This window comes from Hyperolius riggenbachi, chromosome 12 (genome assembly GCF_040937935.1).
Source record: "Hyperolius riggenbachi isolate aHypRig1 chromosome 12, aHypRig1.pri, whole genome shotgun sequence".
Classification (NCBI taxonomy): domain Eukaryota; kingdom Metazoa; phylum Chordata; class Amphibia; order Anura; family Hyperoliidae; genus Hyperolius; species Hyperolius riggenbachi.
The window spans coordinates 177350459-177376965 of NC_090657.1; the positions used below are offsets into that span (position 1 = coordinate 177350459).

Consider the following 26507-nt stretch of genomic DNA (forward strand, 5'->3'; position numbering starts at 1 on the left):
GAATCTGATGGCAAATCGACCAGTGTATGGCTACCTTAAGGAAGCGTACACACATCCAATTTAGATTTGTTGATTTTCTGTTGTATGAGGGTCTACAGGTTTTGAATGCTTAGACTGTGTAGGTAAGCTCTCATACTAGATAGAGGTGGTAAAATGTGTCCGTCTAAGTTTGATGTGTGTACACAGCCTTACTGGTTCTAAGCCTGGACTTGGCCAGCATGTGTGATGAATGGGAACATCTCATGGCACTACTATATCCAGGGGAACAGTTTAGCAGTCTGTTAAAGTATACCCGAGATGTCGCATGACATGTGTATGTATTAAGCATACATGTAATTAGGCTCTGTTCCTTTTCTTCTTTTTTTTTCTTCCTGAAAGAGTTAACCATGAAAGTGAGTTTCTCTCCAGTAAGGACCTAGTGGGGCTATAGCCATAACCTTCACTGATAAGGAATTATAGCCATAAACACTTGCCTGGCAGGGAACAGTTTCTGAGTGTAGGGAGTAGATAAAGTCAATAGTTCATATATTTTTAGATTCTGGGATACTGAAAGACTCTTATCAAACATACAAGACAATACAACATTAAACATACTTTTTTTTCCTTAGTTGCTTACCAGTAAAACCTAAAAAAAAAAAGTTCATTTTTAGTAGTAGGAAGATAGATGCAGTTGTTTTCTCATCCCTTTTATTTTTACCTCGGTCTTTCTTTAAAGTGATCCTGAACTCCGTGTCATCTCTGCTCTAAAAGATACGCAGCAACATAATAAACGTTAGACAAAAAACATTTTTGTTATAGCTGATACAAATCCTAACATAAATCTGCACAGTTTCTACTTCCTGATTTATGGAAGCAGACATATTGTTTACAGCCAGTGCTTTCAAAATCACTTATCTGCCGTGACAGTCATGTGACCCAGGGGGGAGATCAAATTACAGTTGTGATTAGACACAAATGAGGGGGAATTAGACAGGCTAAACTAAATACATACAGGGTGCATTTCTCTGTTTTCCTTCTGTCCAGTGCAAGAGTTCAGGTCCACTTTAAGGTTTTCTAATCTGTCCCTTTCAAAGCCCCTTATTTAGGCTCGGGGGTGGCAGTGTTGTCAAATGGTAACTTTTCTCTTGTTTGCGCTTGTTAAAAAGGATTATGAGAGCTGCCATCCTGTTTCCTCCTTAAAAATGCCATTTATCAGGTTCCCATGCTGACGCTAGCCTTACACACGGCCTGTACTCTTTTTAAACCACTGTCATCTGAAACCATCTTGATGGATGTTTCTGGACAGTATTTTTAGAATGATGGCTGTACAAATATATTTGACTCTGCTGAGGAGATAGGAAGTCGATAAGTGCAGCAGTATGTATCACTAGTGATTGGACATGATTTTGCGTCTAATTGCTAACACGTTATCGTGGAACACATGTAAATAATTGGCAGAGATGCCCATGCTGACGTATGGTTTATTTTATTTCTGGGGCCCTAAGTTACAATTGTGTACACTCCCTGAGCAATCATGCAGATAAGACATTCTCCTGGCCACATGCTTGATCACAAGACATGCAATTGGCATTAGTAAGAAGAAAGCAATGATGGCACCAGACATCATGCAATTGGCATTAGTAAGAAGAAAGCAATGATGGCACCAGACATCATGCAATTGGCATTAGTAAGAAGAAAGCAATGATGGCACCTTCTCTCTTCCTGTCTGCTTGCTGCACCCCTGCAGGTAGTATTGGCATAAAAAGAGAGGGAGGCCAGCTTCATGTAATGCAGTGTACAGTCACACACTCTGCACCGCCAGCATCATGTGACTGGGTACAGTCACACATGCTCCGCCAGCATCATGTGACGCAGTGTACAGTCAGGCGCACTCTGCACACCCAGCATCATGTGACGCAGTATACAGTCACACACTCCACACCCAGCATCATGTGACGCAGTGTACAGTCAGGCGCACTCTGCACACCCAGCATCATGTGATGCAGTGTACAGTCAGGCACTCTGCACAGCCAGCATCACGTGACGCAGAGTACAGTCACCCTCTGCACAGCCAGCATCATGTGACGCAGTGTACAGTCGCACACTCTGCACCGCCAGCATCATGTGATGCAGTATACAGTCAGGCACTCTGCACGGCCAGCATCATGTGACGCACTGTACAGTCAGACGCACTCTGCACAGCCAGCATCATGTGACGCACTGTACAGTCAGACGCACTCTGCACAGCCAGCATCATGTGACGCACTGTACAGTCAGACGCACTCTGCACAGCCAGCATCATGTGACGCAGTGTACAGCCAGACGCACTCTGCACAGCCAGCATCATGTGACGCAGTGTGCAGTCAGACGCACTCTGCACAGCCAGCATCATGTGACGCAGTGTACAGTCAGACCCACTCTGCACAGCCAGCATCATGTGACGCAGTGTACAGTCAGACACACTCTGCACAGCCAGCATCATGTGACGCAGTGTACAGCCAGACACACTCTGCACAGCCAGCATCATGTGGCGCAGTGTACAGCCAGACGCACTCTGCACAGCCAGCATCATGTGACGCAGTGTACAGCCAGACGCACTCTGCACAGCCAGCATCATGTGACGCAGTGTACAGCCAGACGCACTCTGCACAGCCAGCATCATGTGACGCAGTGTACAGCCAGACACACTCTGCACAGCCAGCATCATGTGACGCAGTGTACAGCCAGACGCACTCTGCACAGCCAGCATCATGTGACGCAGTGTACAGCCAGACGCACTCTGCACAGCCAGCATGATGTGACGCAGTGTACAGCCAGACACACTCTGCACAGCCAGCATCATGTGACACGGTATACAGGCACACACTGCACCGCCAGCATCATGTGACGCAGTATACAGTCAGACACACTCTGCACCGCCAGCATCATGTGACGCAGTATACAGTCAGACACACTCTGCACCGCCAGAATCATGTGACGCAGTATACAGTCAGACACTGCACAGCCAGCATCATGTGACGTAGTGTACAGACACACTGTGCACAGCCAGCATCATGTGACGCACTGTACAGTCAGACGCACTCTCCACAGCCAGCATCATGTGACGCACTGTACAGTCAGACGCACTCTGCACAGCCAGCATCATGTGACGCACTGTACAGTCAGACGCACTCTGCACAGCCAGCATCATGTGACGCAGTGTACAGCCAGACGCACTCTGCACAGCCAGCATCATGTGACGCAGTGTGCAGTCAGACGCACTCTGCACAGCCAGCATCATGTGACGCAGTGTACAGTCAGACACACTCTGCACAGCCAGCATCATGTGACGCAGTGTACAGTCAGACACACTCTGCACAGCCAGCATCATGTGACGCAGTGTACAGCCAGACACACTCTGCACAGCCAGCATCATGTGACGCAGTGTACAGTCAGACACACTCTGCACAGCCAGCATCATGTGACGCAGTGTACAGCCAGACGCACTCTGCACAGCCAGCATCATGTGACGCAGTGTACAGCCAGACACACTCTGCACAGCCAGCATCATGTGACGCAGTGTACAGCCAGACGCACTCTGCACAGCCAGCATCATGTGACGCAGTGTACAGCCAGACGCACTCTGCACAGCCAGCATCATGTGACGCAGTGTACAGCCAGACGCACTCTGCACAGCCAGCATGATGTGACGCAGTGTACAGCCAGACGCACTCTGCACAGCCAGCATCATGTGACGCAGTGTACAGCCGGACGCACTCTGCACAGCCAGCATCATGTGACGCAGTGTACAGTCAGACGCACTCTGCACAGCCAGCATCATGTGACGCAGTGTACAGCCAGACGCACTCTGCACAGCCAGCATCATGTGACGCAGTGTACAGCCAGACGCACTCTGCACAGCCAGCATGATGTGACGCAGTGTACAGCCAGACGCACTCTGCACAGCCAGCATCATGTGATGCAGTGTACAGCCGGACGCACTCTGCACAGCCAGCATCATGTGACGCAGTGTACAGTCAGACGCACTCTGCACAGCCAGCATCATGTGACGCAGTGTACAGCCAGATGCACTCTGCACAGCCAGCATCATGTGACACAGTGTACAGCCAGACACACTCTGCACAGCCAGCATCATGTGACGCAGTGTACAGTCAGACACACTCTGCACAGCCAGCATCATGTGACGCAGTGTACAGTCAGACGCACTCTGCACAGCCAGCATCATGTGACGCAGTGTACAGCCAGATGCACTCTGCACAGCCAGCATCATGTGACACAGTGTACAGTCAGACACACTCTGCACCCAGTTCTGCAGCTGTTGGCTTGAAGCTTGCTCTGTTTGCCCACCGCTGCACTTACAACCTGCATATTTATTTTCAGAATTGCAGTGTGGGAGCTAAAGCAGCACCTGCAATGGAGGATGTGACAAGTTCTCTGCATTCTTCTCTGGCATATGAAACTGAGAGCACCCTTGACATTATGATGAGCAGTTCTCCTGGTATGCTAGTTTATATTTTTTATAGGATTAGTAAGAATGTTAGATGTGTGAATCAATGTGTAGCTTGGCTGGGCCGTGCAAATCGCTGGAGCCAAGTAACAAGTCTAACTTAATGGGGTCCAAGCACCTGTATATGACAACAAATAAAATGAACCTCCCCATTAGGATGGTTCATAATAGATTGGACAGTTTGTGGAGGTGATCAGGCTGTAATGTGAACCTAGCCTGAAGGTGCGTGCACACCTCATAACTCATGTGTCCTATCAGGGATTGGGACCCGTTCCCATGGGTGACATCGCTGAGACGGCCTGAACAGATTCGAGTCAGTCGTGTAGCTGACAACACGTTCTGTTGCTATGCGATGGAGCGGCGCGTCGGATGTCACGCAGTGGCGCAGCATCAGAAAGAAGTTGGCCGCTGCTTAGCCAAGTTGGCCCGCAGGGTGGATAACTTGCTGAGCAGCTGTCGCTGGTCGGGGGCCTCTGTACACACGCCTGACTATCGGCTGAGGTGGTCGTTATCGGCTGACTTTAGTCAGGCCTGTGTATGAGCCTTCAGAGTTCCCGGCTAGTGTTTATTGCTGCCATTATTCATATTACAGCTCCAAAGCTCCATGGAGGTCCTCAGAACAGGATGGGAAGGTGAATCTCTGAACATCAGGTGAATAGAACATCACTTTAAGAATACAGCTGGGGCTGCTTATGTTTTTATTATACCCTTATATATATTATAAATTTGGCTGTCATGGCATTGTCTGGCTGCATGCATGACACATGACTCATCACTACTGAAACCACAGGATCAGCATGGGCAGTTAGGGCCCATTCACACTGGCAATCGCTTAGCGCTAGCATTTTACGCAGGTGATTTTACCACAATTAGCGCGGTAAAATCACTGTACACTCTCGCGATTAGCGCTTTTTTTAAGCACTGTATCGCATTTGCTCCAGAATCGCTGAAAAAGCCTGTAAACAACGCGTTTTGCGATTGCCAGTAATCACGAGTCACCCACGATCGGCGGCTATCTCAGCAGTGATATCACTGCCATTATGTTTGTACTGCGCTAGCGCTTTGGCGATTAGCGGTAATCGCCCACTAATCGCCTAAGTGAGAATGGGTCCTCAGGCTAGGAACCCACTATGGCAATTTTAGAATCGCCGGTGATTCCCAAAAACTCTTCACCAATGAAAGTGGATGGTGGTTGAACCCATTAGTGCGATTTTGATTAGAGGTAATCGCAGGACTTGCAGCATTTTGAGTACGTTTGCGCTCAATGCAAAGTATATAAGCGCTGCATAAATTGCTTATCAAAGCGATTCTGCAGCGCTTTGGGGCCCGAGCAATCCTCTTTATCTTTTAATAAAACTTTATTATACTTACCCGGTCTCTGTATTTCCTCCTTCTGTGCGTGGCCCTGCCCCGAAGGAAGAGGTCACAGGTGCTTCTCTGATTGGTCATAGAGAAGCACCTATGACCTCTTCCTTTAGCGGGCGGGGCTACGGATGGAAGCCGGACATCCGCCACGCGGTAAGTATAAGTTTATCTAAAGAGGAAAACAAAGCAAGCGAATTGCAAATCTAAAGCGCCGTGCTGTTTACTGCATAGCGCTTCCAAACGTCGGGTAATCGCGGCTGCAAACTCCCTAGGAATCGCTGCTCACAATGCTGCAGTGATTCCTAGGGGGGTTCTAGCCTAAGGCATTTATAGAATGAGGTCTGCCATGGCAGCTTTCATAGCCTCCCTGCATAGATTTGCTTCCATTGAAGTCACACTAACAGTCAGTATTGGCTGAATGCAGCTTTGTGTAGTACCAGCAATATCTGAAGCTGCTGGAGGTCTGTGCTTTGAAGCTATACCATATTCCTAACAGATTGGATAACATATAGAATCTAATGAAAGTCTATCAAAATATGGCATTTTTGATTGATACCATTGTTTAATCTTCTGATGCCAATTATTATTGAATTAGATATGATGGGTTTTTTGTGCCTGTTTGATGCTGGCGTGGAAGCAGCACATGACTACATTTGCATTGCTTTGTATTGCATTGAGCAGTACTAAGCTAGCAGCCTGTGAAGATGAAATTGGTATTGGACAACTGAACTGAGGGATATATATAGTTCCTTATAAGCAATACCAGGTCCCTGGCTGTCCTGCTGATCTTTTGCCTCTAATATGTTTAGCCATAGCCCCTGAACCAGCATTCAGCAGTTCATGTGTTCTTGACATTATTGTCAGGTCTGACAAGATTAGCTGCATGCTTGTTTCTGGTGTAATTCAGACATCGCTGCAGCCAAATAGATCAGCAGGGCTGCCAGGCAATTGGTATTGTTTAAAAGGAAATACATATGGCCTCCATATTCTCTCACTTCGGTTGTCCTTTAATATCCAAAGCTGGCCATTTGCCTATAGATTTTCAAATCCGATGTTCCAAAACAATTGATTCCCCTCTGAGAGGATTCGATTCCTACCTCACACACATTAAAGTCCAGTAGATTCCAGTAGGGAATCTGTTAAAAATCGATGGAACTGCCACATTGCACTTTTCGATACAATGAACAGCTATGGGCCCCCGATCTGCCACTGCTCAACCTAGATTTTCAGTCCTGTCCAATCAAAACTTTTAAATTCAATTGGTCAGACATTTTAAGGAGATCAATTCCCATCCAATTCGATCAAAGGTGTGTGTATGGGCACCTTTATAGTGCAGAGTGATGGAACGGGTTGATTAGTATCTGGTATATATCGATTGTTTACCTGATCTTTTACAAATTGTATAGTGTAAGAGCACCTTTGGTCTCTCATTTTGTTCTTTCTGTGTGATAAATGGCTTGTGGCATGCAGATTTCTTGGCCCACTGTGGCAGTGAATAGGATTGGTAGGTTTACAGGTGTTGGCAGTGGTCTGTTATGCAGAAATCCCCCATACTGTGCACACAAATAGGAAAGTGGACATAGTCATTGTTAGCGGCAGACAGGATGACAATAGTGCAGTAACACTGTATGACAATACTGTAGTTTGTGTAGCAACACTGACCAGACTGGACACACAGTGCAGTTTGTGTACAGGCAACCGCTGCAGTGTTATGCTAATTACACTCTTTTCACTTCATAATGGGCTGATACTAAAGCAACTTCACTTTCCTTTCAAGTCCCATGAACTTGCCTAGGCCTCAGGGTAATCATTTCTGGCTGAGATGTGCTGCAATGTAAAGGTCCGTACACACGCCGGACTGGAGGCAACGACGGGTCCGTCGTCGCCTCCCGCTGGGTGGGCGTTCCAACGACAGTCCGGCGTGTGTACGCACTGTCGGCGGACTGATACGGCTGCTTCTGAGCGATCCGCCACTTCAAGTGGGAAGTTTGTTGCTTGCTTATTTTTTTTGCTATGCACAAATTTGGTAAATAGCTTGCCCTGTGTTGTCAGTCCAATTTTCATTAGCATATTCTGAAAAACAATCAAAGGGCTGGTGCAAGCAAGCTAATATTCCCGCCTCCCCAACAAATGTCCCAATCAACTTGAAGGGTACCTAAACTGAGAGGGATATGGAGGCTTCTATATTTCTTTTTAAGCGATACCAGTTGCCTGGCAGCCCTGCTGATCTTCCTGGCATCAGTTGTGTCTGTATCGCACACCTGAAACAAGCATGTGGCTGATCCAGTCAGACTTCAGTCAGAAACATCTGATCTGCATGCTTGTTCAGGGGCTATGGCTAAAAGTATTAGAGGCAGAGGATTAGCAGGACAGGCAGGCAATCTGCATTATTTCAAAGGAAATACATATGGCAGCCTATGGCAAAGTAGTATTGGAATGGGATTTGCATGAGAAAGTGATGAAAGCATTCACCTACGGAGACAAAAGAATGAGTGGGTTCTGCTTGGATAAATAAGAAAGTGTGTGTGTGTATAAGTGCCTCAACCTTCAAGCAAGAAGTAGTAGCGCCCTGCCCCCAGGGCCGGTCCTACACTTGCCACCGAGCTGAAGGAGGTATTGGGCACAGTGGCGCGGAGGGGGGTTGGAACCCCCCCCTGCCTTACCTAGGTCCCCCATCTGCGCTCCCTCTCTAGCTTAAGTTCAGCAGCAGCCGCCGCAGCTATTAGTAAAAGGCAGAGCTAGAGGGGGAGAAGTAAAGCTGCCCATTAACCGTACATGTTATGATCAATTGGATCAGTACCACCAATGGTGCGGATCGCCTATGAATGTTCATTCTTTCAATCCTTTCGTCAGTGTGAGTTTTGGAATGATACTTTTAGTCTGATGGGGTTGCTTATTATTTTCCTCTCCATTGGTGGCACCGATTGTTTGGGAAACAGGATGGTTAATTGCCAATTTAAAGGGAAGCCAAGAGGTGAGAGGGAAATGAAGGCTGCCATATTTAGTTCCTTTAAACAATACCAGTTGCCTGGCTATTCTGCTGATCCTGTTTCTGTAATACTTACAGCCATAGACCCTGAGCAAGCATGCAACAGAGCAGGTACTCTTGACTCGACTGGATTAGCCATATGCTTGTTCCAAGGTTTTGACTCAGACGCTACTTATGCCAGAAGATCAAAAGGGCTGCCAGGCAACAAGGAAATAAACATGGCACCCTCCATATACCTCTCACCTCGGGTTACCTTTAAAGGTGACATACACTTATAGATGGGCACCAAATGTGGTCAAAATATTGATCTCTCTTAGGTCATATTCGATCAGGGTGATCAAATCCTTCCACACGCCACATAAAATTTATATAAAAACAATCTTTCTGTCTGCACCTTTGCACTTCTCGATGCCATGCTATGCAATAGATAGGGTTGCAACGGTATGAAATTCCACGGTATGAAAATCGTCCAAAAAAATACCACGTTATGACGGTATTACGGTATTATACAATTATTTGGACCTGGGACCCCCACTTACATTAACGTGCCTGTCCACACCCCAGTGTGGGGTTTCCCGCTCTGGAACTGTAAAATGACTCACCCTGCTCCTGCAAAATTCCTGGTGGCGTAAGACATAGGTGTAGCCAGTAGTAGGTGGCCGTAGCATAGGTAGCCAGGGATAGGTGTAGCCAGTAGTAGGTGGCCCCAGCATAGGTAGCCTGGAATAAGTGTAGCCAGTAGTAGGTGGCCGCAGCATAGTTAGCCAGGGATAGGTGTAGCCAGTAGTAGGTGGCCTTAGCATAGTTAGCCAGGGATAGGTGTAGCCAGTAGTAGGTGGCCTTAGCATAGTTAGCCAGGGATAGGTGTAGCCAGTAGTAAGTGGCCGTAGCATAGGTAGCCTGGAATAAGTGTAGCCAGTAGTAGGTGGCTGTAGCATAGGTAGCCAGAGCATAGGTAGCCAGTAGTAGGTGGCCGTAGCATAGGTAGCCAGGAATAAGTGTAGCCAGTAGTAGGTGGCTGTAGCATAGGTAGCCAGGGATAGGTGTAGCCAGTAGTCTGTGGCAGTAGCATAGGTAGCCAGGGATAGGGTGTAGGCAGTAGTCTGTGGCAGTAGCATAGGTAGCCAGGGATAGGGTGTAGGCAGTCATAAGTGGCACAAGTGAAAAGGAAAGAGTGCCAGCGATGTAATACTGCCTAAAATGTGCCCAGCTTACCAGTCCTGTTTTTAGAGCTTGGACCGGGCATTGAGTGGCAGCAGGATAACGAAGAATGGCAGAGGGATATCAGAGAACATTCAGCGCGCAATACCGAAGAGGCATGTCTCTTGATGCGCTTTGAGTCCTATGGGAGAAAAGAGCTTTACAAATGTTATTGTATTGATTGGCCGTGATGGGCGGGACAAGAGCCCCGTTACTGAGCCAATCCCTGCTCTCGCTCTTCTGCTGCGTGTGCACTCCAGCCAATGGGGGAGCAGTCTCTGCGTTCCAGGTGTATCATCCAGCACCTGCGCAGTGCATCCGCAATCCTCCCGCAACCAGGAAATGGCTTCGGGAGCTGGCTTTTCATGGAGGTAGACAGGGAAATGGGAAGCGGCGGCGGCGATGAGGAAGCGGCGAAAGGCAGCGGGAAAAAACGGTATTTTGCAAATGTGCATGGTATGATTACCATGCACATTGAAACCGTGATATACCGTAATACCGGTATATCGCGGCAACCCTAGCAATAGATAGCCTCCAATTGATCTCTTACGTCTGGTGCGAGCAGGGCTGTGGAGGTGGACGTTTCACAAACGCCTCAGTTTATGAAATGTCCAACTCCAGGTACCCAAAATTGCTCCCGACTCCTCTACTCCACATCAATCATCCGCGACTGAGACTCCTCCGTTTATGAATCCACCAACTCCACAGCCCTGGGTGTAATTGCCTGCTTCTAGTGATTTTTAAGTGAAAATGTTTATCGATTGGGCCAACACGCTGGGGCCTCGATTTCTAGAAGATTCTATGAGTGTTCTAATTGCTAGCAGATTTGATGAGTGATCTCATTACAGCTGGGAGTCGATGGCAAATATCTGTAAATGTATGGGCGGCTTAAGAGTGAAGGTGGCATCACACTATACCATATTTAGTACAACGCTACTGTTTTGGGTTGTGCTTGCTTGATTTCTGCTTGCAGCATGGTGAGAGAATCAATACCTGTCCAGGAAGGGATCCCTTGGCTTGCCTTTTAGGACTGTTGTTGATTAGTGCATGCCCCTCTTTACAGCACTTGAAAAATGTTATTCCTTGTCTTATGTTGTAGGAGGGAGTGTTAATAAAGATTTTAATTCAAAATGGAATTCACACCAGAAAACGTGTTCAGTTTGGATGGACTAGGGATGGATTCGAAGTTGTGTACTTTTTTTTTTTTTTTCTTAGTGTGACTGTAAATGAGGATACTGGGTCATTCTCGCCAGTGGGTCATTCATAGTCTGTCAGTCTTTTCTGCAGCAAGAGGTTTATCTTTACTGTTTTTGTTACTACTGGGCCTGACTTGTGAGATTACAGAGAGTGAGATGAAAAATGAGTAACAAGTACTCCTGCTCTGCGGAGCTTGTTACTCATACACCAAGTTGGATTTTGACAGTTTGTTACAGAGTATCATTACCAATAAGTGTGTTTGGGAACAGTTTTGGGTGTATTTAGCTGGCTGGAATACCACTGTAACAGCGATGCATGTTAGATAATAATAATGATGCTAGCTAATGTGTGAGCAAACGACTAGACGACCAACTGATAACAGGCGGTTGCCTGAACCTTCCGGCGGTTAAACTCATGCGACTGTTGGACTGATATTGTGCAGTTGACCACATGTGTGCAAGTCATTTGAACGACTTGTACTTGTTTTGAATGCAGCCCTATCGTACAGTCCTGAATGAGTTGGTTTGACCGTGTAGAAATACAGGTCGTGGCCACGGGTTGTCATGCGGTTGGTCGCGTGCTTTGTAGGGATGATCACAGATATGCAAATTATTCTGAGTTGATGTAAATGTGTGCAAATAGATGCAGCTTGATAATGGACCACTCAATTTAAACCTGGGTTTTAATTGATTGGTCCATTTTCAAACTGCACACATTTGTATAAAAATGTGCATAATTTCGGAAAAATTTGCATCTCATTGATCATCCCTAGTGCTGCTTTGGACGTGTGTAGAAGCCTTTGAAGGAAATCTAAAGTCTAATTGAGAAAATGGTTTGCACTTACTTGGGGCTTCTTGCAGCCCCCTGGAGTCCTCCTGTGCCTGTGACGCCGGTCCAAGTCCCTCCGGGCAGCAGCAGCAACCCTTGCATGCGCAACATGCGCAAATCGCTACTGCGCATGCGCAGAGTGCTCCAAACCACGGGAGTGCAATCAGGGTGTACACGACTCAGTGTGCACATGCGCAGCAGTTGGCGACTGGCCTGCTTTGTGGGGGTTGCTGCTGCTGGCCAGAGGGACTTGGACCAGCGTCGCAGGCACAGGAGGACTCCAGGGGGCTGCAAGAAGCCCCAAGTAACTGCAAATCATTTTCTCAATTAGACTAGCAAGAGTTGGACTTAAAGTGGACCCAAATTAAAAATACAAGATTTCAGAAATAAAATCTATTTTCTAAATTATAATCACAGCCTTTTTCAGCTGATGACAAATATAAAATATTTTACATTTATTGGAGGAACCCCTCCCTTCCTTATTGCCAGGACAGAATCCGGCAGACTGGTGGAGGAGATAAAAACAAAACAGGCTACTACTGATGATGTCATGGGGAGGTGATCTCAGCTAGTGTGAGATTTCACATAGACTACGCCCCTGTGAGGGAGGGTAGCTGATGACAAATACACCCATGATTTAAAACCTCCTACTAAGCTTAGAAGTCATGGATGCCACCTGTATAACCCTAGTTATGAAAAGAGAAGGGTGAAAAGTATGCACTGAAATGCTCGTAGGCTTGAAGGAGTGTTTATTTATCTTTGTGTGTGTCAGTGGTGCAACTAAATATTTTGAATTAAAAAAATGTTTGGTTTGGTTCCGCTTTAATGCCTGGTACACACCATGAAATTTCCTATCAGATCAACAGGTCGAATTCATAATTTCTGTCAGGTGCAATCAGGTTTCCGATCAATTTTGTACAGAAGTGATCGGAAATCTGATAGGACCTGTCCGAAATGATTGATTTGACCCATTGATCCAACGAGAAATTGCATGGTGTGTACTAGGCAAAAGATGATATTGAAATCTCATCAGTAATTCAATTTGTGTATTTTAGCAAGCTTTCAGCTTTGGGTGCCAGTTCCTACTCTTTCTGGTCATTAGAGGCCGCCATTGTCTTGTTCAGAATAAAATCCAGAGCAAGCCGTGATTTATGTCAATGGAATCGATGGTTGAGCTATTCCGTTATTTAGCATGCCTTTTGTATGGTTTTACTATGACTGCTAGTATAAAATGCATGAGAAGTCGAAGAAGTAGGAGGCGCCCTTAGGTATATCACAGTAGTAAACAGTATTTTAAATTTATATGATAAAACTGAGTGATGGTTCCTACCTCAGATGAAGAGTCTCAAATCGATACGTTTAGTAAGAGCAATTTATTAGAAATTAGGAATAAGCACTTGGACAACGCGTTTCGCGACCACAAGTCGCTTCTTCAGGTCAAATAATCGTGCTTCCGACTATGCACGGAACATATGCGGGATCTTCCATTAGTTCCCATTCACCTCGCTTCCACACGGATCTTAGTTCTTTCCTTAACACTACAGATTCGGTTCACACATAGTCATTCTCTATAATGCATCTGTAGCTTCCCACTCTTCTTAATTTTGGCATTTACTTCATATAAGACCATTTTTCGCCGTTACAGAGGACATCATTCCTCACTCCTCTTCCTGGGCTCCTTATGATTTATCTTCCTGGGATGTTCATATAAGTAGACATGATTTATATAAGTAAAGGGGCCCACAGTAACATATCCCCATTATCACTCACACAAGCGTCAGCATAACTTCCTTCTTAAAGGACCAAGCACACCTTTCACCCTTAAATTCTAAGCATACAGCCCCTGTTTTATGAAGTGGGTTAAGCGTCCTATATTATGTATATGACTAACGTCATGTATATTCTAGATAGTGCATTTACATACTATCCCTCCTAAAGGACCAAGCACACTTATACTCTGTTATTTTGAAATTATACATTTCTTTTTTATCATGAAAATTATGTTCTCATATTATGTATATGATTAGAGTCATTCATTATTCAGATAGCTCATTGACATCTTCCCAATTGTCACTAATGTATACTTTATATACGACCTTATAAATTGATGGATTCTTTAGCATGTCGAACAATTATGCAATGTCAAATTGCCTTGTGTTGTTTTTATTATTTGTTTTTATAGCTCTATTTATGTTTTATTGCTGTTTTTTATGCGTATTTGCTCGTTTTTATGTAAATCCTATGTGATTCTGAGCGCCATCCAATTTTTTTTCTTTGAAGCACGATTATTTGACCTGAAGAAGCGACTTGTGGTCGCGAAACGCGTTGTCCAAGTGCTTATTCCTAATTTCTAATAAATTGCTCTTACTAAACGTATCGATTTGAGACTCTTCATCTGAGGTAGGAACCATCACTCAGTTTTATCATATAAATTTAAAATACTGTTTACTACTGTGATATACCTAAGGGCGCCTCCTACTTCTTCGACTTCTCATGATTGAATACCCCACTTGGTTGGGGCGGTTGTTCCGATCGTTTGATAGGACTTCCTTTTTTCTTGGGAGCTGCGACTTTAAAGGCCGAGTGGAGACGGTACTTCTCCACATGCTTTGATAGTGGTTGCCGTCACAAGCAACCTATCCTTGTGAGTATATTACTTACCTTTGTATTTATCCAAATATCAAGACGTTATTATGCTATTTGGGCTCCCGGTGTCCTTGTGTTTTTTTTCACTCTATATCTAGTTCAAGTATAAAATGCAGTTGGTGTAATATCTAAGTTCACAATTCTGCTGGACTTTTTTACAAAGTAACGCAATGCCAGAGAAAACGTTAAAAGACCTGTCATAACAAAATAAAAAGTAAGCCGTTAAAATCTGACAGAACCAACAGGATTTGGACTAGTCCATCTCCTCATGGGGGATTCTCAGTGTTTTCTCTGTTTTCAAAAGCATTTCTTGAACGGCAGTTTCTAAACCTAACTGCCAGAACGGTAGTATACCGTCCATCCTCCCTGCTCACTATTTTGGCAGTTTGGCAACTCCTGTTCAGGAAATGCTATTGAAAACAAAGAAAACCCAGAGAATCCCTCATGCGAAGATAGACTAGTCCAAATCCAGTTGGTTCTGTCAGATTTTTACTCTTTACTTTAGTGGTCCTTTAAAGGAGTTCTGTGGAGTGCTGCAATAAACAAAAGCTGAAATTTACCTGGTGCTTATATCCGTTCCCTGTAGCTGTAATGTCCCGCGCCGTCGTCCTTCGATCACTCGTTTCCCGCCGACGGTCCCATTCTAATTACGCTTGTCACGCATATGCGCGCTTCTAATCGTGCCTCCAGGAGCTTACTGCGCAGTACAAGTAAACCTTGTACTGCAGCTGCGCAATAAGCTCCCGGAGACGCGAGTGGGAGCGCGCACTATTCGTCTTAGATGAATAATTGACTGGTGCCGGCGGCGGGGAACGAGTGATCGGAGGAGTACGGCTCAGGACATTACAGCTGCAGGGAACTGACAGAAGCGCCAGGTAAGTGTCTGTTTTTAGTACAAGAATGACCCTTGCGCTTCAACTCCAGGTTACCAGCCGATCAAATCCAATGTCAGACTTGTCCACACTGGGAAACCACACGTTGTGCTGCTCCAAAAGTGGGGAAAGTGCAAGTACATCTAAGAAGGAAAGGAGCGCTCTAAGTGCGTTACCAGGTGGAAACTTTATTGCGCAAAACAAAATGAATACTCACAAAATAGTAGATAAAAATAGCTTGTCGTAAGATCTGACGAAGACGCAGAGCGCCGAAATGCGTAATGACGTCACACGCACTCCGTTCGTAGGCCCCGCCCACCACCTCGCAAGACGAGCCTCCTGTAATCATCGGACACTGCGCTGCTGGCCACAGCGCGTGCAATCTTGCCGCAGAAAGGTGTAGCAGGTGGCTTTCCCGCTGACAAGCGATTTTTATCTACTATTTTGTGAGTATTCATTTTGTTTTGCGCAATAAAGTTTCCACCTGGTAACGCACTTAGAGCGCTCCTTTCCTTCTTAGATGTAAGTGTCTGTTTTTGTTTATTGCAGCACTCCACACAACCCCTTTAATGGATTGTTTGAAGTTTCCAAAAATCTAGCTTGTGGTTTGGTTTTGATAGACCAGGTTCTGTAGTCCGATACATTATGGAGCTTGGTGATCTATTACTCACCTTCCCATTTATGCATGCTGTGTCTAGAAACTTAGAGTGCCTATCAACGGTACAATCGTTACGATTGAGCACAGCCAATGGTTCAGATTGCCAAACAATTGTTCGTCATTGATCGGAAGTTCAGATAGATTTTATTAGTGTGATTAGATTGTTTATCATTTTTCCTTTCGTTGGTGGGTTCCAAAGATTGAATTGGATTGGATGGTTGATCATTCGGGAGATTGTACCGTTAATGGGCACCTTTATTGTGGCTTGTACCATTATTTCAGAGCTCTTTTGATCCTTGGTGCCCTCGTACAGCAAGCAGCCTATGGCCACACACACAACTTGTCTTTGCAGCCCTTTAACTGTTTAGTGTATGTCCCATGAGATACATTTTAAAGCTAAAACCTTGACATGTGGTATGTTCACATCACTGGAAATCATCATTAATGATGGCTTTAGGTGACCTTTTAGCACCTGGGCACACTTCTGACCTTTGTGCTTTTTCAGTACAGCATGTCAGTCTTTAACATTTGTGTTGCCAAAAAATGAACATTCCATATACCTGTATATACTCGCATATAAGCCGAGGTACCCACTTTTCCCTAAGAAACCAGGAAAAAGTGATTTGATTCACGTATAAGCCCCCTCCACAGAAGCCAGATGTGCTCCCAGTACAAGTCACCTCCCCATAGCCATATGTGCCCCAAGGATGATACAGCTGTGTCTCAAGTCGCCACACAAGAAGAAAGCCTAATCATTGCACCACTGAAAGGTTGCTTGCACGCTCCGCTCCACAAGCCAGGGGACACAGGTAGTCTTGAGCATCGCACTCTGCACACCATGTTGCAGGGGATGGGGAGCACAGAAACAGCATGGAGCCAGATGGTGCTTGATCCTTATGCTCCAATGCCAGTAACAAAACCTGCTCCACCATCTGTTCTGCTCCATTGACTCGCATATAAGCTGAGAGGGTAACTTCACAGCACATTTTTTGTGCTGAAAAATTAGGCTTATATAAGCTGAGTTTTTAGCCAAAAAACCCAGTGAGTCCTTCTCGTTCTCAGGGAGAGGCTAGAGCTGCGGCACTTTGATGCTCCCAGGCAGTGTCACACTCCTCCCACCACTTCAGTGCATGGCAGGAGATGCAAGCACATCAACTGACTTCTTCTCCCGGCATGCATTGCGGCAGGCGCACAACACTGTCGGGAAGTTGAATCTGCAATACCTGTAGTCTCTCCCTGGGGAGTCCTATATGGGTGAGAGGCAGGAGGAGCAGTCCCCCATAGGTAATTTGCCGTTCACTTCAAACCCTGCCCCATCAGTATTTGTGTGTGTGTACACGCGCTGAGTTGCATTTATGGAAACTCTGGGTTAGGCTATTTATTTCATGAATAAATAATGTTGGTCATACATTTGATTTGTTTTAACAAGGCTAGAAATTGCCCGGGTAGGCAAATAGTGAGAGTGGGAGTATCTCAAATTCCCTGTGAATAATTAAAGTGAACCGAGCATCATTTTTAACTCCCAGGGCAGCTCTATAGCAAATTAAAAATGCATTCTAAAAATGTGGTTTGTTAAAAAAAACAAAACAAAAAAATAAACACTTTTACCTCATCTTTTTACATTTAAAGTGAACCAGAGACTAGGCACCCTCATATATTTTACCATATATATCAGTGGGAACATTAGAGAAAACACCTACCCTGCTCTTTCATTCTTCACTGCTCAGCCTGCTTCTAACCAGCCCTGATAAAATCCCAGACTGAGCATTCAGTCTGGCTTTGCTCAGGGATCATTATAGCAGAGCCAGAAGGGGCAGGCTTGGGCTTGAAAAGCTATCAGGGAAGACAGACTCGGCTATAATGATTCCTGAGCAAAGCCAGGCCAGAATGCTCAGTTGAGGATTTTATCAGGGCTGATAACAAGCAGGCTTAGCAGTGAAGGATGAAGCAGGGAGCAGGGTAGGCATTTTCTCTAACGTTCCCACTAATATATATGGTAAAATACATGAGGGTGCTCTGTCTCTGGTTCGTTTACTGGGGGGGAGGGGGGGGGGAGTGAACATTTCAAACATTTCAGCCATTTGAAGCCAGGAGCTGCTTAGATCACTTTAAGGCAGGAGATGGACTTAAAGGAAAGGTTCAGGGAGGGTGGGTAAAAAATAAAAATCAAATTCCACTTACCTGGGGCTTCCTCCAGCCCGTGGCAGGCAGGAGGTGCCCTCGCCGCCGCTCCCAGTGGTCTCCGGTGGCCGACCCGACCTGGCCAGGCCGGCTGCCAGGTCGGGCTCTTCTGCGCTCCAAGGCCCGGAACTTCTGCGTCCCACGCCGGCGCTCTGACGTCATCGGACGTCCTCCGGGCTCTACTGCGCCTGCGCAGTAGAGCCCGGAGGACGTCCGATGACGTCAGAGCGCCGGCGTGGGACGCAGAAGTTCCGGGCCTTGGAGCGCAGAAGAGCCAGGTCGGGTCGGCCACCGGAGACCACCGGGAGCCTGCGGAGCGGCGGTGAGGGCACCTCCTGCCTGCCACGGGCTGGAGGAAGCCCCAGGTAAGTGGAATTTGATTTTTATTTTTTACCCACCCTCCCTGAACTTTCCCTTTAAAGCAGGTTGTAACATCCAAAACTAAAACCTAAAAATAGGTAGTGCCTATATTTACCTGGCCTTTGAGGCTTTGCTGAACTGTGCAGTGCCAACGGGATTGTGAGAAGTCAGGTTTTCGCAGCTACAATAACAAGCTTATATCAAAATGCAAATAAGTGTCCTTTTCTTATTGGAAATGGGACGTTTCTAAAGATGGAAACCCGCAGAAATATTATTTTCTTTTTTCATATTACATTTCTCTTAAATCTGATAGTGAACAAAACAGGATAGGCAAGCTACATAAATTCTTACTGGATGGCTTATTTTAATTTTTTAAAGGGAACCAGAGATTCACACAAAATTAACATATCAGTCTATATCTTGTAAAGAATAAATGCTCTACCTGATAATTTTGCAACTCTGGGGTGCCTTTTTGAGTGTCTTTTTATCCATTATCCGCTGGGCGGATTGTTCAGAAACAGCCTTATCAGTCCGCTGACAGTGCGTACACACACGCATGCTGTCGGCTAAAGGCCGCCCAGCGGGAGCATCCGGCTTACCCATCGTTGCATTTGGTAGTGCGTGTGTACGCACCTCTAGACTGAATGCCCAGTCGGGGATTCTTATCACAGCTGACTGGTCGTTTGAATGTCCCGTCCAGTCGTTCGGGTGATAAGACTGATTTTGGGACCAGTCTTATCACCCGAACAACAGTCTGTACACACGCCCGATTTAACGTGCGGACGACTGAACGACGGGACGTTCAAACGATCCGTCGTTTGGAAAAATCTGACGTGTGTATGGGCCTTAAAAGCAGGGTAGGTGTTTACTGTCATGTTCCCACTGATAAATGTAATAAAAATACATGAGGGTGCTTAGTCTCTGGTTCTCTTTAAAGGGAACCAGAGAGGAACCTTAATAAAAAATAGAACACGCTTTTATACATACCTGGGGCTTCTTCCAGCCCCATAAGCCTGGATCGCTCCCACGCCGCCATCCTCCGCTTCCTGTATCGGCGGTACCGGGTCCCGTCACTTCCGGCGGACGCGGCCAATTGTCCGCATCACAGGGGCTCCCTCCATACACGTACGCATGAGGCTGCACAGTAGGCAGCCTCATGCGTACGTATATGGAGAGAGCCCCGTGTGATGCGGACAATTGGCCGCGTCTGCCAGCCGACTGGCTGACTCGCGGCAACGTCTCTGGTTCCCTTTAAGATAATATGGAGTTTCATCCCACTTTAAGCACAGTATTGAAATCTCATCAGTGCAGTCACGGCTTGTGTATTTAATATTAGCAGAGTAGCAGTACTTGTGCTAGGTACACACCACACAATTTTCTGACAGATTTACTGTCGGATCGATTATTTCTAGCCGGTCCGATCTGATTACTTTGGATGCCAATTTCCTAATCTCATGGGCCACTAGAGGTCACCATTGTCTTGTCCAGAAGAAAACCCAGAGCAAGCTGCAATTTCTGTCAATGGAATCGATTGTCAAGGATCTCGGTTATATAGCATGCAGTTTGTATGGTTTTATTATGACTGCCAGTATAAAATACAGTTGGTGTAATATGTAGGTTTACAATTCAGCTGGACTTTTTGCCAAATTAATGCATTGCCAGTGAAAACTTAAATGGATTGTTTGAAGTTACCAAAAAGATAGCTTGTGGTTTGCATGATAAAAGTGGTTCTCTGGTCCGGTATCTGATGGGGGCTTATGTGATCTGTTACTCACATTCCTATCTATGCATAAAGACAGGGAACACTAAGATCCCCAATAGTGTAATACGTACTGGATAAGGTGGCAATAAATTTGTATTGCTTGATACTCACAAGTCCGGGTCACCAGCAGGCAACCACTGTAAACGCAGGTGGGGAGATTATCCTGACCCCACTCAGGATTAAGAAGTCGCTCTCTGTAGACAGGAAGAAAGTGTAGCAACCCTCCACCAAGGGTGGACTCGAAATTGTATATAATGAACAGAGGCGCCAAAAGTATAAAATTAGATTAAATGAGCTTAAAAACCAACTCAAATGGCAAAAATGGAGGAAGTGGTGGTCTTACCTCCCTCAAGCAGACAGGACGACTACTGCGATTCAGACAGTCAAACACATTTATTAGAAACTCCCAAAAATTTGCAGCGCGTTTCGCAGGCTCAATCCCGCTTCATCAGGCAATACAGGGAGGAGTATCAAGCGATCTGCACAAGGATTCAAATTAAGCACCTCTGTGACACACACAGAGGTGCTTAACTTGAATCCTTGTGCAGATCGCTTCACAGAGGTGCTTAACTTGAATCCTTGTGCAGATCGCTTGCTACTCCTCCCTGTATTGCCTGATGAAGCGGGATTGAACCTGCAAAACGCGTTGCAAATTTTTTTGGAGTTTCTAATGTGTTTGTCCGAATCACAGTCGTCGTTGTGTCTGCTTGAGGGAGGTAAGACCACCACTTCCTCCATTTTTGCCATTTGAGTTGGTTTTAAAGCTCATTTAATCTAATTTTATACTTTTGGTGCCTCAGTTCATTGTATACAATCCTATCTATGCATGCTCTGTGTCTGGAGACTTAAGGTGCCCATTGACTGTACAGTTGCCAGACAGTCGACTGTATTGTTGTTAAGATCGGACATCGTTAATGGTGCCGATCAATGACAAACTATTGTAGTATACATTTTTTCCGTGAATCCAAATTCTGTAACCACATGATTTTCAGTGTCCTCCGTTGACTTCATTTTTACCAGGAACTGTTCTGGCGTTTTGCGTACAGGTTTTTCCACATCATTTACCTCTGCTCTTACGCCTGGTACACACCTTTCATTTTCCTGTCAGATCGATGGGTCAACTCGAAAATCTCTGGCAGGTCCGATCAGTTTCTGATTGATAATGTGATCAATTTTCCGGTCACTACTGCACAAAATCGATCTTGTTATCATTTGGAAGCTGAAGCTTTACCTGTATAGTGATAAGTGTTTCCTGTGGTCTCCTTGACACTTGTTTACTCCTTTTCAAATTGCCCATTTATGTCACCAATTGAGGTAAATGGCATTTATAGTTAATTTTGTCTGAGTCACTGTTTTCTGCATCCTTATTTTTACTATTATCATATGCATAAGTTATTTATTAAATGAAAGGCCTTTTTTTTTTTTTTTTTTTTTGGAACGTTTGTCATATTTTATTGTCATTTGTATAAAGTGCAACGGTTATGTTTGTTGTTTTTTACTATGTCATTTGTTCCTCTAATCGCTTTTTTCCCTTTGTCTTGCATTTTTGTCATATCAGCCTCTGTTTCAGATGACAAAGATCAAAGCTGCGATGAAATAATACAGAATATTAGGCCAACCAGCAAAGAGTTCAAGAAAACCTGGGGTTTTCGCAGGACGACCATCGCTAAGCGTGAGCTGTTCTGTGACGCAGACATGGAGGCCAGCGATTCCGGGCAGCAAGCCACTCCCTCGTTGCGACGCAGCGGGAGGCAGCCCAAGCGCACAGAGAGAGTGGAGGAGTTCCTCACCGCCGTCAGGAGGAACAGAGCTCGGAAAAGCAATGCTTTAGAAGAGTCTTCCGATAGGTCTTGTCCGGTGACCGACGTGGAAACTGCATCAGAAGGCAGTGTGGAGAGCACCGACGTTAAGCCTGTTGTAAAGGTTGAAGGTAGTCCTACTAAAGAAGACGTTAAGAAAGAGGATGACGACGATGGTAGTTCAGATAGCGACGGCATGACTCTGAAAGAGATCCAAAACCGAATCCGAAGCAAGCGTAGCGACAGCCCTACACCTATTGTGCTGTCACCGGTTGTAAACTTGGTGCCGCTAGAGGGCGCTATGCGCACCAGGAGTGCTAACCGAGCAGCTCAACTTCAACAGCAAACGTCACCAGTAAAGCAGGAGCCACAGAGCCCAGACGAGGCAGATGAGGAGAAACCGATAAGAAAAGTATCCACAAGGTCAAGACCCGTGGCTGAGATCTATGACCCCAACACCCTGTACTGTATCTGCCGGCAACCGCACAATAACAGGTATATAATTCTGTTGTATTTATAAAGCATCATCTGTAGCACCGTGGTTAGTGGTGGCTGGATGGTGTAATAGTTAAGGGCTCTGCCTCTGACACAGGAGACCAGGGTTCGAATCTCGGCTCTGCCTGTTCAGTAAACCAGCACCTATTCAGTAGGAGACCTTAGGCAAGTCTCCCTAACACTGCTACTGCCTATAGAGCGCGTACTAGTGGCTGCAGCTCTGGCGCTTTGAGTCCACCAGGAGAAAAGCGCGATATAAATGTTATTTGTCTTGTCTTGACCGTACACACGGTGGCGGCAATAAATCCTTGCATGATTCATGCACGATATAACCCAGCAATGCTGGCAAATATCCATTTCATAGAATGATTTACAATCTAAAGAATATCTTCAGTTTTTAGACTTGAAAGGCAGTAAGAAGCCACCTGTTACTATTGCATCTACTGCTAGTGTGAATCCAATTTTGCTCACGTCCACACATGACCCCACTCACTTCCTCCTTCTGCTCTATCCGATGGGCGGGGTCAACGCTGTATGTACACTGAAATACTCAATTCCGCATGTCGCCGTTTTAACGGTTTATTGCTTGGTCATACAACTTAGCACCCAAAATAATTTTACCACCTTTTCTTGCCACCAATAGAATTTTTTTTTTGGGGGGGGGGGGGGGGGGGGCGGTCTGATTGCTGTTGCGATGTTTTTGTTTTTTTTGTACTAATAAAATGTAATATATTTTGTAATAAAAATACCTATTTTAATTTACACTGATTCCCCCGTTCCACCTCCCCCCCCCCCCCCCCCCCCCCCCCCCCACCTCGCTGAAAGAATTGGCCCTACACTGGGATGCGTGTAATACATTACGCTCACAATCATCAGCCTATGAGAGGGAGTAGATTGGGAGCCAATCAGAGGGACAGTTAAATGCCTGGGCTGTACACTTTATTTCTTTTCTTACAGCCTGCCAGCGACGATCGCAGCTGGCAGGCTGATCATGGATCCCCGCTCTGTGTCTCTGCAGGGAATGCACGTTCCCTGCTAATCCCGCCCACCATACTTTGACGCCAATTGGCGTTAGGCGGTCCCCAGGCAGCCACGCTCCCACTGTCCATTGGGGTTAGGCGGTTGGGAGCTGTCAAAAAGCACCCATGACAAAACAAGTTTAATGTTAAAACAGTCCTAGGCTAGGCTGCCCATGCCCAGATTTGTGGCTTTCAAACAGCTGTCCTGTATTCTGACATGTGGCCGGCAGAATGTTCATCGAGGGAATGCAAGCGGATATATTATGTTAGTGGATGGGGGGGGAGGGGTGACCAAAATACCGAAAACTGTAGAAGAGCATTTTATTGTGTACGTCCGTTCAGGTCCCGTATCTATTCTCTCTGCAGTTTCCTCGTTCTGATTACTCACAGGTGGGATTTCGTCTATATAATACTGCAGTGTAGGGTTAGGCAGTAATGCTGGGTGCTCAGAGGCCTGCAGAATATTTCTGAAGATTGTATGATGCACGTAAACTTTCCATCTCGCCTTCTAGGTTCATGATCTGCTGCGACAGATGTGAAGAGTGGTTTCATGGCGATTGTGTTGGCATTTCTGAGAACCGTGGAAAACTGCTAGAGAGGGACGAGGAGGATTATATTTGCCCCAACTGCACTCTCTTGCTGGAGAATGAGAGAAGTCAGACGGGCAGTGACCAGAGGGAGCAGCCTCTGACCAGCGCAGCCACGTGGGACGCCAGATCGGGGGCGTCTCTGCTGCTCGATCAGGGAATCAAAGGCAGGATTGAGAAGGCTGCACATCCAAGTAGCAAGAAAAAGTTGAAGATCTTCCATCCGGTAAGTACTGCTTATTTCAAGAGAGAGAGATTGTTTTTGTTAAATTTCCTGTGAACAACAATTTTTGTGCGTTCTCCCGGGGTGGCAGTGTTCCTGATTTTCCGCAGTAATAAGAGCCTGTGTCTGAGCCCATTGCTATTCCTAAATCTTAGGAGTTAAAGGAAAGCTAAAGTCTAAAAAAGACTTTTCTTTACCTGGGGCTTCTTGCAGCCCCCTGGAGTCATCCTGTGCCCGGAGTGCCTCCGGCCAGCAGCGGCAACCCCCGTAAAGTACATAGACAGCACTTCTGACGTTCAGACTATATGCACTGCGCAGTAGTGCGGCACGATATCGCACTGCTGCACGCATTTTCGGCAAAACGCAGCATTGATGCCATTTGCAGTAATGAATTGGATCGGGAACACAGATGGTGTGCGATTGCGTGATGCGTTTCAAACGCACGGCCACCTGCATTGCCTAATTTGAACGAGGCCTATGGATGCACCAGACTAGAGTATAGGTTCCCATACATTACTTAATTTGCGGCCTCGACAGCTAGCCCATTTGATCATCCTAATCAAATCTGGCAGAGATTGATGCTGCAAGATTTCCACCAATTGATCGTTTCGATTCTGTCCCGATCAGTTGAAATGATCAATCCAGCATGGGGATAGATTAAAAAAAAGTCAATAGTTCATATATTTTAGCTCTGGGACACAGAAAGGCTGTATTGTTCACAAAACACAATACAACATTAATCTTACTTTTTAATCTTTTAAGAAGAGAATAAAACTGTTGGATTTAAACAAAACAAAAAAACATTTTCAGAAGTAGCCGTATAGATGCAGTTGTTTATCTCCTCGGTTAATTTGACCGGGGTTTCCTTTCAGTGCTTGGCTTTTGTTTTGTGATGTAGGTGGAGGTTCCTGACTTGGACCAGTTGTCCACTGAGGTCTGTGAGGCTACGGAGGTTCCCCTCGACATTTCTACCGCTTCCGAATTTTCCGACTCTCTAGAGGTGGCCAAGTGCATCGGACCCGGCTGCGCAAACCTCGCCCTCCCGGACTCGGTGTACTGCAGTCACGACTGTATCCTCAAACACGCTGTGGCCACCATGAAATCGCTCAGCGCAAACAGAGATGCCAAGTCCAAGGAAAAGGTGAAGGTAAAATCTGAGAAGAAGTCCCCGCCGCACACATCCCAGGTAAGCTCTCTCACACACGGGGCTGTCTGTAACCCCGCCTACCGCTTTACCACAAAATAAAGCACAGACCGAAGCAAACGATCACTGTAATACAAAAATTGTAACTGCTAATCATTGATTCCAGCAAGGGACTGAAATGTTTTTCACCTTCTAGCATTGGGAGAATATTCTCCAGAAGGCCATTGTAGCCCAGCAGTTTGTTTGCTACAATCCCATTGGAAGAACAAATTCCTTATAGGCTATTGATGTCCGATTGTTTAAATCTTATGAGATCCAAAGGATAGCTTGTTTAAAAATCTGTGGTAAAGGTAGCTTCTATGCATGTGATTGCCTTGCCCCAAGACCTTGTAAACCTCGACTGTAAGTAAAATAGAGGTGTTGCCCAACTAAACGCAAAAATGAACTTGCCAAATTCAAAGCACAATATAGAAACAGTGGTGGATAGAATACCTTTTTCATTGGAGAAATGTACTTAAAACTGCAAAACGGTTAACTTCCTGCCCTGTCTGGATTTAGCTGGTAGGTGAATAAATCGGGAGTGACCATGTGACTTGCAGTTGTAACACTAGAGACCAGACTGCATTTCCCAGCAGTACAGTAAAAAACACAACTAATGGCAAAGGACGATGACTGGTAGTAGAAAAAGAATCACAC

General features: G+C 45.8%; 1 protein-coding gene across 3 annotated transcripts in view; it reads left to right on the forward strand.

Annotated features, from left to right (window-relative positions):
* DIDO1 (death inducer-obliterator 1) overlaps positions 1-26507 on the forward strand; it is a 112555-nt gene that overhangs the window by 27543 nt on the left and 58505 nt on the right. For 2 of the 3 annotated variants that reach the window (XM_068262669.1, XM_068262670.1), the window contains exons 3-6: positions 4360-4477; positions 22103-22838; positions 24370-24670; positions 25566-25853. In XM_068262669.1, the coding sequence (XP_068118770.1) occupies positions 4393-4477; positions 22103-22838; positions 24370-24670; positions 25566-25853 (1410 nt within the window). In that variant the 5' untranslated portion in view covers positions 4360-4392. The remainder of the gene's footprint in view (positions 1-4359; positions 4478-22102; positions 22839-24369; positions 24671-25565; positions 25854-26507) is intronic. The other variant, XM_068262671.1, reaches the window with a different exon arrangement.